At 37.4% G+C, this 14,443-nt stretch overlaps 1 protein-coding gene across 1 annotated transcript; it reads right to left on the bottom strand.

The window, feature by feature from the left end:
- Positions 1-3,959: 3,959 nt before the first annotated feature.
- On the bottom strand, positions 3,960-6,835 carry LOC125839847 (uncharacterized). Its single transcript, XM_049518836.1, has 4 exons — positions 6,142-6,835; positions 5,399-6,090; positions 4,527-5,309; positions 3,960-4,298 (listed from the first exon to the last, which is right to left on the bottom strand). Exons 1-4 carry the CDS (start codon positions 6,833-6,835, stop codon positions 3,960-3,962), a joined length of 2,508 nt encoding a protein of 835 aa, XP_049374793.1.
- Positions 6,836-14,443: the final 7,608 nt, after the last annotated feature.

The raw sequence follows: 14,443 nt of genomic DNA, 5'->3' as shown, positions 1-14,443 counted from the left end.
TGACATTCAGTATTGAGTAGTATGTGAGAAATCCTTACACAACAATAAAACTAACAATATTTACGTGTTACTCTCAAAGTAACTTAAATTACTTTTTATCAATTTCATAAAGAACATGCATATCTTCATAAACTCATATTTCATAGACCAAAACCCACATTATATCATCATAGCTTAGGAAACTTGGGTTATGCATGGGTTCATGGGGATTCAGCTTTAAAAAATGGAATTATATCAACTCATGCATAATACTTCATAAAAAAACCAATTGAATCAACATTTAAATGAACCCATGACATATAAGAAAACCCTAACTTCAATTGGAGATTTCTAAATTTGTAAATTGAAGAATTTAGGAACTCTACGGAAGAAAGAGCTCCATAGATGAAGACTATTATACCTTGATGCCAAAAGCTTGCAATCAATGGAGGATTAGGAGACTTGATCTTGAAAACCCTAGCTTGACTTCTTATTTTAGAGAGAGAAATATTTGGGGGACGAACTTGGAGGGATTTGGGGAAATTTATAGAGTGGTTTAGAATGGTTAAACTTTACGCTTAAAAGACTTATATATGGTCTAGGATTAGGATTAAAATGACCTAGTTTATGTTTTTGTCACGACCCAATTAAGGATCATGACTAGAGCTAAGGGGGAGAATCCCAAAGCAAGCCGCACCAGAATTCTACAGAAAATCGGGCAGAGTTTCCTTTGTTTTTAGGCCTATCCTGGGTTTTTCCTGTCTCAGAAATTCACAACACAACTAATAGCAACTATAAAACACCATATAATATCCACCAACGATCAAATGGTCACGCAATAAAACCAATTCATCTCCAAATCACGAAAAAAGTTCAAAACTAGTCACTTGACTATAATTCGAAGGACTGATCTTGACTCAAATCAAAAGAATGACAAATGGAGCGACTCTAAGAGTTTTTAAAAGAAACTAAATAAACATAGCAAATAAATAGTTCTCTTTCCACGCGAAGCAATGCGGGGCTCACCAGATGCTACCAACTCACACACTAGTTAATGAAATACTCTTCAATACCATCTGAATTCTTTGTAAAAATAATTAGCGAGGAGTGAGACGCTAGCTCAGTGAGTAATATTACTTAACCACAACCATTTTAATGAGGGACAAGTCAGAAAACATGGTAGTGTAATAGTCATAATGATGAAACAATGCTCTTTCAGAAACAATAACAATATTCAATCTTAGGTGCCTCATATAAGCATAACCAATGTAAATACATAATAGCAAACTCAGAAAATGAACATTTTCATATCAAATTTTATAGGTGGGAAGTTTCCAAGGATGAATCATGAAATCAGTGTAGCCTTCTCTTTCAGAAGTAACCAATAACAATAAACTCCTCATAAAGGAGTTAATTATTCATATCAGTAGATCCCTACTCTGGGGGATATCAGTAGCAGTTTACTAGTTCTACCTTCCCACTAGCAAGGGATTTATTAGTAATCAGAACTACTAGGTGTACCAGGTCTAACGATCCGACCGTTAGCTACGGGATTCATCAAGGTCTACTCCCATTTATATTTTTCTTATAATCAGTAGAAGCGTTTCAAAATCGAACAGATCATTTAAATCTTATCAAATCATATCATTTCAAAGTTTAAAAATCATTTGCCAAAATACTATTTCTCAAATAAGTGTAAAACCTTTTCAATAACAGTAATCATATCTTGTAAGAATGAGATCATCTCAAATAATCTTTTCAGTATCATATCCAGTAAAAGACTTGTCCCATATGCAAGTTCAAAACAGTCGGTAACACATTTACTTTATAAGCCATGTAAAAATCATGAAATTTGTAAAATACAAATTGTGGTAAGATTACTACTCACAGTACTTGTGTTGAGTTACCAAAGCTTGCCACTCGATTACTCCGTACGAATTCCTTTGGTCAATCTATAATCACATTCTAAACAATTTTGTGTTAACTTCTTCATTTAGGTAATTCATACTACATTTTAAAAAAAAACCCAGCCCTAGATGTTTCATGGCTAATTGGAAATCTGCCCAATCACTTAATTAGTTCTTTAATCACACACATTAGTCTCTTATTGGTCAATTTTCGCTGTTAAAAGATCATCCTAACCTTACTACCCAATTACTCTTATTGCATATAAGCCCAATAGTTCAAATCATTGACTATATTCACTTGGTTCATAAGAATGAAGTAAATGTCCTCTTTTTCTTCTAAACCCATGTTTCTCAACTTCCCAATTCCCAATCTTATAGTCATGGAAGATACAAATTCAACCTTTAGACTAAGTTAAGAAACTTACCTTCTTCTCGTTCTTCTTCTTCTTCCACCTCTCTTTAGTTTGAGAACCAAGGCTTTCAATTTAAATTTATTTTTCTCCTTCGTTCGTTCGCTCACTCTAGAACAAGAAGAGTCCCTTTTTTTTCTTTTGATCGCTGAGGTTGCTGCTGCTTCTGTTAGGGTTTTCAGCCCTTTTTTTAAAATTTCTGATCCCCTTTTTTAAAAAAATGAGAGCTAAATGACAAATATGCCCTTATTTTAATATAGGGTATTACATTCTCCCCACCTTAAGAAATTCGATCCCCAAATTTAAAGTAAGTGTATACTTGTAGACTGAAACAAGAGAGGATACTTTTCTCGCATATCCTTTTCCAACTCCCAAGTAGCTTCTTCAGTGGTATGGTTCCTCCATAAGACCTTCATGGACACAATTTCTTTTGACCTTAGCCTTCTTACTTGTTTGTCCACAAAAGCCACAGGTTCCTCTTCATATGGTAAGTTCTCATCAATTGGTATAGTCGGTGCTTCAAGTACATGAGAGGAGTCTGAGATATACTTCCTCAACATAGAAACATGGAATACTGGATGGATGAAAGACATATCAGGAGGCAGTGCCAAACGATACGCCACTCCTCTAACCCGGTCAAGTATCTCATATGGTCTTATATATCGTGGACTCAATTTACCTCTTTTGCCAAACCGCATCACACCTTTCATTGGAGAAACTTGTAGAAAAACTTTGTCCCCAACCATGAACCCTAGATATCTTCTTTTCTTATCCGTATAAGACTTCTGTCTGCTTTGAGCTGTGAGCAATCTTTGCCTAATCAACTGGACCTTATCTATGGCTTCTTGTACTAAGTCTGGTCCCAACACATTGGTCTCTCAAACTTCAAACCACTCTATAGGAGAACGACATCGCCTTCCATACAAAGCTTCATATGGAGCCATCTGAATGTTGGACTGAAAGCTATTGTTGTAGGCAAATTCAGCTAAAGGCAAGTAAGCATCCCAGCTACCTCCAAAATCAAGAATGTAAGCTTTTAACATATCCTCTAAGATTTGAATAGTACGCTCAGATTGCCCATCTGTCTGTGGATGGAATGCATTACTAAGGTCTACTCGACTACCTAAGGCTTCTTGAAAGGATCTCCAAAAGCGTGAAGTGAATTGTGACCCTCTATCAGATATGATGGATACTGGCACTCCGTGAAGTCGAACAATTTCGTTCATAAATATCTGGGCATATTTCACTCCACCATATGTAGCCTTTACCGGTAAGAAGTGTGCTGATTTTGTTAATCGGTCTACAATTACCCATACAGAGTCATAACCTCTGAGAGTTCGGGGTAGACCAACCACAAAATCCATAGTGACTCTTTCCCATTTCCACTCTAGAATTTGGATCTCTTGTAGTAACCTTGCAGGTCGTTGATGCTCTGCCTTAACTTGTTGACAAGCAAACAAATAGAAAAAAAATTAGCTATATCTTTCTTCATACCTTCCCACCAACACAACTGCTTCAGATCATGATACATCTTAGTGGAACCAGGGTGCATAGTATATCTAGAGTTGTGAGCTTCTTCAAGAATAACTCGACTTAACCCATCTATGTCTGGTACACACAACCGATTACCTAGTCGAAGCATACCAGCACCGTCAGCCATCATCTACTCACTTTTACCAGTTGTGACCTCATCTCGATATCTGCAAAGCAGTTCATCCTTATATTGAGTAGTTTTAATGCGCTCTACTAATGAAGATTTGGCTTGCACACAAGCTGGCAATATCTTTGGATTTCCCACACTAAATCTAATACCTGTGCCTTCAAGTTTCTGCACATCTTTTGCCAACTGCCTCTTTTCGGGAACTATATGTGCTAAACTACCCATAGATTTTCTACTCAATGCATCCGCCACAACATTAGCTTTTCCAGGATGATACAAAATACCATAATCATAATCCTTGAGTAGGTCCATCCATCGTCGTTGTCGAAGATTCAGGTCTCTCTGCTAAAAAATATACTTTAAGCTCTTGTGATCAATATATATCTCGCAAGTTTCACCGTATAGATAATGTCTCCAAATTTTAAGAGCAAATATCACTGCAACCATCTCCAAATCATGAGTAGGATAGTTTTGCTTGTGCCTCTTCAGCTGCCTTGAAGCATAGGCAATAACACGACCATTTTGCATCAGCACACAACTTTACCCAACTCTCGAAGCATCACAAAATACCGCAAAACCTCCAAAACCCGATGGTAAGGACAATATAGGTGCTCTTGTCAAACACATTTTAAGTTTCTGGAAGCTTTGCTCACATTCTTCTGTCCATTGAAATTTAGCATCTTTTTGTGTCAACTTAGTCAATGGAGATGCTATTTTGGAGAAATCCTGCACAAAATGCCTGTAGTAATTTGCCAAACCCAAAAAGCTTCGAATTTCTGTAGGCGAAGTAGGTCTGGGCCATTTTTGCACAACTTCTGTCTTATTGGAATCCACCTTGATCCCATCTTTCGACACCACATGCCCCAAAAATGCTATTGAGTCTAGCCAAAATTCACACTTTGAGAACTTAGCATAAAGCTTATGCTCTCGCAAAGTCTGTAACACTGTGTTTAGATGATTCTCATGTTCTTCCTGGCAACAAGAGTATACCAAGATATCATCAATAAAAACTATCACAAACCTATCTAGAAACTGTCGGAACACTTTATTCATTAAATCCATGAATGCAGTCGGCGCATTGGTTAATCCAAAAGGCATCACAAGGAACTCATAGTGTCCATATCGAGTTCTGAATGCTATCTTGGAAACATCTTCCTCCCTGATTCTGAGTTGATGATAACCAGATCTAAGATCAATCTTTGAAAAGTGGACAGCTCCCTGTAATTGATCAAATAGGTCCTCTATACGAGGTAAAGGATACTTATTACGTATCGTAACCTTGTTCAACTGTCTGTAGTCGATGCATATTCTTAGAGACCCATCTTTCTTCTTTACGAATAATACTGGTGCGCCCTATGGAGATATACTTGGTCAGATAAAACTCTTATCGAGTAAGTCTTGCAACTACTGTTTTAGCTCCTTCAGTTCTGCTGGTGCCATACGGTATGGGGTATGGATATTGGCAATGTATCAGGAGCCAAATCAATACCGAAGTCTATCTCTCGTACAAGAGGTAATCCTGGCAAATCCTTGGGAAATACATCAGAAAATTCATTCACCATGGGTATCTTCTCCAAGCTAAGTGTTCCTTCTATTGTATCCCTTATCATAGCTAAGAGACCCATACAACCTTTCTGTAGTAACCTTCGAGCCTTCATAAGGGATATGATTTTTCCAACCTCGCGGACTTGACCCCCTTTTAATAAAAATATAGGCTCATCAGGTATTTCAAATTTGACTATCTTTGCATGACAATCAACAGTATCATAGCAAGGAGATAACCAATCCATGCCCATCAACACATCAAAATCAATCATATCAAGTACAATTAGGTTAGCTAGAGTATCCCTACCCTCAACTCTTATCTGACAATCACGATACTCATATTCAACTAACAAGGAATCCCCCACAGGAGTAGAAACAAGAAATAGATGATTCAACATCTCTAGTTGTCTATGAAATCTCAAAGTAAAGTATGAGGACACATATGAGTGGGTAGATCCTGGATCAATCAAAGCATGTGCATCAAAGGAACAAACTGAAAGAATACCTGTAACCACCGCATTTGAGGCGTGAACATCCTGTCTAGTAAGTGCAAAAACTCTTGACTGACTTCTACCAGCATTCCCTTGTCCTTGATTTCCAGTGAAATGATCTCCAACACCTATACCTCTATTTCATGTACCAGCAATACCTGAACCATTATGAGTGGTCTGAGTAGGTGCAACTATCTGAGCAGAAGTCTGTGTGGGGTTTCTCAGAGGTAGAGGCCATTCCCTAATGCGATGCCCCAACTGACCACACCAAAAGCAGCCTCCGATGACAACACAACACTGGCCTACATGTGATTTACCACAAGTTTGGCAGCATGGAGCAGTGGCATACATTTGCCCAGAATTACGATATCCCTGTGTTGATGATCGTCCTTGAATACCCTGTATGTGATGTTGCTTATATGTGGACTGTGAAAGTGTATCCATCCCTGTCTGAGAGCCCTGTTGTTGTCTTCCCTGATTCCCTATTTTGTGATTTGCACCCAAGTCGCCGCTGTAAGATCCCTCTATCTTGGCCTTCTTACGTACATCATAGGCTGCATGCTCCTCTCGACCCTTATCTTCAATCTTTCTAGCTAGATCAACTGCTTCTAAATAAGTCATGGTACTCATATTTGGGGCTAGGGCATTGAATAGACGACTAACCAACCCATGCACGAACCTCTGAACTCTTTCTGCTTCAGTAGGTACTAACAAAGGAGCATATCTAGCGAGCTTATAGAATTTGGCGTTATAAGTTGCCACATCCATATCTGGAGTTTGTACCAACCTCTCAAACTGCGTTGCATACCTCTGCCTCTGACTATTAGGAAGGAAATTATCCATGAAAAACTTAGTGAATTCATCCTACTTTTGTGGTGCCGCCCCAGTAGGTCGACCTAGCAATACAATCTCATACCAAGTGTTAGCCATGTCCTCTAGTTTGTATGCTGCCAGCTCCACCGATCTCTCACTAGAACATCCTAGAGCCCGGAGTGCCTTGAATGTCCCATCCAAGAAGCTTTGAGGATCCGCTGAACTATCAGAACCAGTGAATTTTGGTGATTTCAATTTCAAGAATTCCTGCAAGGATACCTCTTTATTCCCAAAAGTGTAAGTTCATGCAGGTGTCTAAAGTGTTGCATGTGTCTGAGTAGCAACAACATTATGCTGACCATCCCTCTCCTGTCTATCCATTCTATTGACCAAACTCTCTATGGATTTCTGCATGGAGGCAAGTACCCAGTTGTAGCATTCTCATGCGATGTTGGGGGTGGAGTAGCGCTCCTTTCCGGAGTGACCTCCCTTGAAGTCCTATTAGTGGTGCTGCGGTTCCCTGGGGTAGCATTACGTCCCTCTCCTCAACCAGTTTTGCAAGCTCTGTCCCTTCCCCAAGTTGATGAAGTTGGCTGCCTGGCTAAAGTGACATTAGGTGCCTTAGGAACACATGTTGTAGCTGTGCCCTTAGATAATTGGGTTTGAGCGATCTGGTTAACATAAACGAATGATGTTAGATTAATCTAGTTGGCCCTAAACGTCACACACATAAGTAGGAATGAGAAAGAAAGACAAGACACATCCTATCACGTCCTTGTAGAATCACGATTATAGAAATGACCGGCAACATAACCATAATTGAGATTCTACAACTAACTTGTGCTCCATAAGTCATAAAAATAACCTAGTGCTCTGATACCAACTTTGTCACGACCCAATTAAGGATCATGACTGGCGCTAAGGGGGAGAATCCCAAAGCAAGCCGCACTAGAATTCTACAGAAAATCAGGCAGAGTTTCCTTTGTTTTTAGGCCTATTTGGATTTTTTCTTGTCTCAGAAATTAACAACACAACTAATAGCAACTATAAAACACCATATAATATCCATTAATGATCAAATGGTCACGAAATAAAACCAATTCATCTCCAAATAACGAAAAAAGTTCCAAACTTGTCACTTGACTATAATTCGAAGGACTAATCTTGACTCAAATCAAAAGAATGACAAATGGAACGATTCTAAGAGTTTTAAAAGAAACTAAATAAACATAGCAAATCAATAGTTCCCTTGCCACGCGAAGCAATGCGGGGCTCACTAGATGTTACCAACTCACACGCTAGTTAATGAAATCCTCTTCAATACCACCTGAATTCTCTGTAAAAATAATTAGCGAGGAGTAAGACGCTAGCTCAGTGAGTAATAATACTTAACCACAACCATTTTAATGAGGGACAAGTTAGAAAACATGCTAGTGTAGTAGTCATAACGATGAAACAATGCTTTTTCAAAAACAATAACAATATTCAATCTTAGGTGCCTCATATAAGCATAATCAGTGTAAATACATAATAGCAAACTCAGAAAAAGAACATTTTCATATCAAATCTTATAGCTGGGAAGTTTCCAATGATGAATCATGAAATTAGTGTGGCCTTTTTTTCCAGAAGTAACCAATAACAATGAACTCCTCATAAAAGGAGTTAATTATTCATATCAGTAGATCCCTACTCTAGGGATATCAATACCAGTTTACTAGTTCTACCTTCCCACTAGCAAGGGCTTTATCAGTAATCAGAACTACAAGGTGCACCAGATCTAACGATCTCGCCGCTAGCTACGACATTCATTAAGGTCAACTCCCATTTATATTTTTCTTGTAATCAATAGAAGCATTTCAAAATCGAACAGAGCATTTAAATCTTATCAAATCATATCATTTCAAAGTTTAACAATCATTTGCCAAAATACTATTTCTCAAATAAGTGTAAAACCTTTTCAATAACAGTAATCATATCTTGTAAGAATGAGATCATCTCAAATAATCTTTTTAGTATCATATCCAGTAAAAGACTTGTCCCATATGCAAGTTCAAAACAATCGGTACACATTTACTTTATAAACCATGTAAAAATCATGAAAATTGTGAAAGACAAATTGTGGTAAGATTACTACTCACAATACTTGTGTTGAGTTACCAAAGTTTGCCACTCGATTACTCCGTACGAATTCCATTGGTCAATCTATAATCACATTCATAACAATTTCGTGTTAACTCCTTCATTTAGGTAATTCATACTACATTAAAAAAAAACCAGCGCTAGAGGTTTCATGGCTGATTCGAAATTTGCCCAATCATTTAATTATTGCTTTAATCACACACATTAGTCTCTTCTTGGTCAATTCTCTTTGTAAAAAGATCAACCTAACCTTACTGCCCAATTACTCTTATTGCATATAAGCCCAATAGTTCAAATCATTGACTATATTTACCTGGTTTATAAGAATGAAGTAAATTTCCTCTTTTTCTTCTAAACCCATGTTTCTCAACTACCCAATTCCCAATCTTATAGTCATGGAAGATACAAATTCAACCTTTAGACTAAGTTAAGAAACTTACCTTCTTCTCGTTCTCCTTCTTATTCCACCTCTCTTTAGTTTGAGAACCAAGGCTTTCAATTTAAATTTATTTTTCTCCTTCGTTCGTTAGCTCACTCTAGAACAAGAAGAGTCCCTTTTTTTTTCTTTTGATCGCTGAAGTTGCTACTGCTTCTGTTAGGGCTATCAGCCCTTTTTTTAAAAAAAAAATTTTGATCCCCCCTTTTTTTAAATGAGAGCTAAATGACAAATTTGCCCTTATTTTAATATAGGTTATTACATTTTTAAATGCATAGGAAAAGACCCATATACCATTGAACAAATTACTGACGGGACCCTTTCAGGAAAGCCTTTAACCGGCCAACCATCGATTCACGGCCCGTGAAAGATATCGTAAGCAAGAGGCCAAGATTTTTTTTCTAAGTCAATCTCTACGGATTGGTCTACCGTTGGTGGACCCTTCTACTAGCTATGAATTGCCCGTGAATCATTTCCTTAGATTAATTTTCACAAGGCTTGGGTTCAAGGATGGGTTCACTAACCGTGGACTCTTCCACCGTCCTTGAACCCTTCCTTAGACCATTGCCTTATAATATTTTTTACAGGACTTGGGTTCAAAGATGTGTTCACTGACCGTGGACTCTTCTACCATCCTTGACCTCGTCCTTTGACCCTTGCCTTAGAATATTTTTCTCAAGGCTTGGGTTCAAGGATGGGTTCACTGACCGTGGACTCTTCCACCATCCTTGAACCCTTCCTTAGAACTTTCCACCATTGTTGAACCCTTTCTTGCAAATCTTTTTTTTAGGTGTTACATACCTTTTACTTAATGTCACACTACGAGCGTACATCCTAGACCTGATCAACACTTGAGAACCATTATTGGCCCCCAAGCGAACCCTTAGCCTCTCTACTTAGGAGAAGACTTACTCAAGCGAGAATATGCTTAAAACATAATTTAGAATATTTAAATTCAAAACAAATACTCAATTAAAACTGCTTATAAAATACTCAATCACATAAGTAAAATAATTTACAAAAAAACAAAGGAGGTTCCTCAACTCTAGCTTTCTATGAAGCCTCTATTATTCAAGATAAATGTCGAGACAAGACTCACGACATCTCAAGAAAACTGACTAGAACATAAATCTGAAGTCCTCCACAATGAAAGGAGGTTCACCCAATCTATCTAAAGTGCCAAGTGATCTCAACAAAGAGCCTATTTATAATGCTAAACACATGTATCTACATCATAAAAAGATGCAGGTCAAAAGTCATCGGTACATATAATGTACGAGTATGTAATATAGGTGAATGGATAAATAACTTGACTGATAAGGCTGAAAGAATTATTTCCTCGACTCAATTCAGTAGAAGCAAAGATAAGAGATGAATATATTTAAAGAATCATAAATAAATTATTTAAAATCATGGATCTATATAAAAATACAATAGAAATAATCTTTACTCCTAATTGTGAGATTCTCTGACAAACAACCATCACTATGAGCTACGTGATGATACAGTGTCTCGCCCACGATGCTAGAACTATCATATGCCTTGTCGGGGCATTGAACACTTCAACTAAGTGGATCCACTAAACCTCTGTTTGAAAGTGATAAGGTGTCTCTAAAAAGTATGATAACTTACCTATGTAAGATGTGCATTGAGATTAAGATGTCATAATCTGAATGTGCATCTGAATATTAAGATTTTGTTTCTAGGTATGAACACTGAATCATTAAGATTGTTTATTTTTAATATCTGAATGTGCATAACTTATTTTATTTTAAAATTAAGAATTAAACATTGTATCAATAAAAGTTATAATCCAAGCCAAAGATAACTTCTTCCAAAAAAATTGTTTCAAAAATAAGTTTATAAGCCACCCTAGAAAAAATATTATTTATTTGTTTTCTCAAAGAATTTTTTCTCAAGAAACAATGACAACTTATTTAACAACAAAGGAATTGTGAAAATAAGAGTTATTCATAAATATCAATTCACCCAAGAATATTGTATATATTAAAAGAATTAGATAAATACTTCTAGAAGATTATGAAAACTTATTTATTAAAAAAAATGGTACTTGGTTGGAAAAGGAGAAGAAGAAACTTGAAACTTGCCCAGAAGAGATGCAAGGAAGAAGAGAATTTGTTTATGAAGGAAAGATTATTATTTTAATAGAGTCTAAATGGTATTAAGGCCTCATTTGTTTCCACTTAATGAAGGTCTAAATCTAAATGATACAAACATTGGGCTGTTAAGTGCGTTTGTTTTTTTTTTTTATAAAAAAAACCACTTAATGGATCTAAAAGCATCTGATTCGGTCAGATCTATATGTGGGAGTCTTATTTCTATCCAAACTCTTTTTAACGCTAATTTATTTCCCCGTAAAGCTCACACATCATTATGTTTTCTCTCTCTATATGATGCCTCTCTCTCCCACTCTCTTCATTATCAGCATAAATTGTTTATTAATTTATGTCACGACCCAGACCATCGTGATTGGCACCCACGCTAACCGTCTGGTGGGAGAACCACTACTACAATCCAAACCAAAAACTAAAGCATTTAAGGATACGAAAACATGAATAATATCTAAAAGCTGAAGTTCCCATAAACTTCAAACAAAAGATCTAACAACTAACAATGCGGGAAAATACACCTAGAACTTGAAAGTCAATGTACCAAAACATCTAAAGTTCAACAAGTCTAAACAAGATGAGTCACAACCCCAAACTAATGAAAAGATCCACTAACTAGAAAGTCTAAGTCCGAAATGGTGGACATAGACGAAAGAGAACCCATGGCAGCCCGGAGGAACTGGCTTACCCTTGAATTCGAACGATGTTCATTAATCTTCTAAACGAGGTCTGTCAATAGCCGCTTGAAGATGCCTTGTACTCAACAAAGAAAGAGCAAGTGCAGTATCAGTACACAACCACAATGTACTGGTAGGATCACGCAGCCATCCCACTAAGTGTAATATAAGCAAGTCAATAGACATTATAAACATGCAAAATACCGAACATATACAATATCGATTATCACATTCTGAACAATAAACATTTATAACAAGTCATTGGTCCGATCATGGAACCCAAACCCAAACTTTTAGAATACCATAACGTGGTACCCGATCCAATGTTTATGCCAGAATGTGACAATCGATCCCATAATTATGCCAGAACGTGGAAACCGATCCCTATAATCAGATCCAATCAACACACCACAATCACAATCACAATCACAAGTACATTCTCAATAATCATACAATCAAGAAGTGATTCATGGCATATTATTATTCATCTATCTCATTTACAACAAGTGTGATCAATAATGCAACATTTGCATACATATATGTATCATAATGAAGCAAGAACAAACATACATCACACAATCATATAATCACAACCATCACCTACCTCGAAACAAGCTTGAAACCCTAAGATATTTTATCATTGCCTTTTCGGATTCATTCCGCTTGTTCTTGGTCTACAAACAATCAATATAATACGGAAATCAATAAACAATCACTAATTACCCGGATTACTAACAATTCTAACAACCCTAGATCATACCCATGATCCCATGTATCCAAATTAGGGTTGTTTCCACCATAGAATCTAGATCAAAACCCTCCCCCATCGATAATTACCTATTATATTTTGTTCTACGGATCGAATAACGGATTCGGGGAGTGAAAAACTTACCTTTATCTTCAAGAATGGTGGAAATCTGCCAAGAGTCGACTGGGGTTCGGTCCTTAACTATAAGAATCGAAAAGTGCAGAATAAAGTCACTTTGGGGTTTATTTACGACTTTAAGTCGCATCTGGCCTGCCACAGCGGTCCTTACCCCGCTACAGTGGCCCCGCTAGAGCGACCAAAACCACCGCCAAAGTGGCTTGCACAATACAGTGAGTTACTTTAATAATTCCAAGGCCATCATTTCATAACACACCTTTAACCAACGATGCTCAGAAAATACCGTTCACGCTAAGATCGATTCTGGGAGTTCTACTCATCCGAATTGAATTTCGTAAAGTCGTACGAATTCCTTAAGGACTTATCTATCTACTCATGTAATCAAAAATCATAATTAGATCATCCGATTGCTACCAGATCTCCCTGCACCTCAAGGACTCCGATTTCATCCAAATCTGGACTAGGTTGAGAAATTTCAAGATACAACGAAAAGGTTTTACGTCCCAAAATTTTTCCCCGTTGGCTTTTCTATAACGACGGAACCCGATCATTACATTAGATACCAATTTACCCATCACTCGTCCCCGAGTGACAATCTTAAGAAAAACAGGCTAAATAATGGATGAAGTAGTACCTGAATCGATAAACAATTGAGGATACTTGTCTCACATGTCCATCTCGGTTTCCCAAGTATCTTTCTCAACTGGACAATGCTTCCATTGAACTTTCACGGAGTTGATTTCCTTGGTGCTCAACTTACGCACATCACGATCAAGAATTGTAATCGGCTCCTCCTCATATATAAGGTCTTTGTCTAACACAATTGAGTCCCACTTAGCATCACCATGATACCTCTTCAACATGGATACATGAAATACCGGATGAACTCCTGATAAATTAGGAGGTAAAGCCCATCTATACGCCACCGGTCCTACGCATTCGAGAACCTCAAAGGGACCAATGTATCGTAGACTTAGCTTACCTTTCTTGTCGAATCTCATTACCCCTTTCATGGGTGATACCTTAAGAAGAACATTCTCATCGGTTTGGAACACCATGTCTCTTGCCTTATGATCCGTATACTTCTTTTGTCTACTCTGGGCTGCTAAAAGCTTAGCTTGAATACTCCTCACCTTATCTTGAGTATCCTTCACTAAATCAACCCCAAAGGTTTCACATCTCCAGTTTCGAACCAACCTATGGGCGATCTACATCCCCTCCCATAGAGTGCCTCAAATGGTGCCATATCAATGCTGGAGTGATAACGATTATTATAGGAGAACTCACACAAAGGTAGGAATTTATCCCAATGCCCTCCAAAATCAATCACACATGCCCTCAACATGTCTTCTAACACTTGAATGACCCTCT

The sequence above is a fragment of the Solanum verrucosum genome, unplaced genomic scaffold (genome assembly GCF_900185275.1).
Source record: "Solanum verrucosum unplaced genomic scaffold, falcon-dt-bn FXZP01000221.1, whole genome shotgun sequence".
NCBI lineage: Eukaryota > Viridiplantae > Streptophyta > Magnoliopsida > Solanales > Solanaceae > Solanum > Solanum verrucosum.
This window is presented reverse-complemented; position numbering and strand designations above follow the sequence as displayed.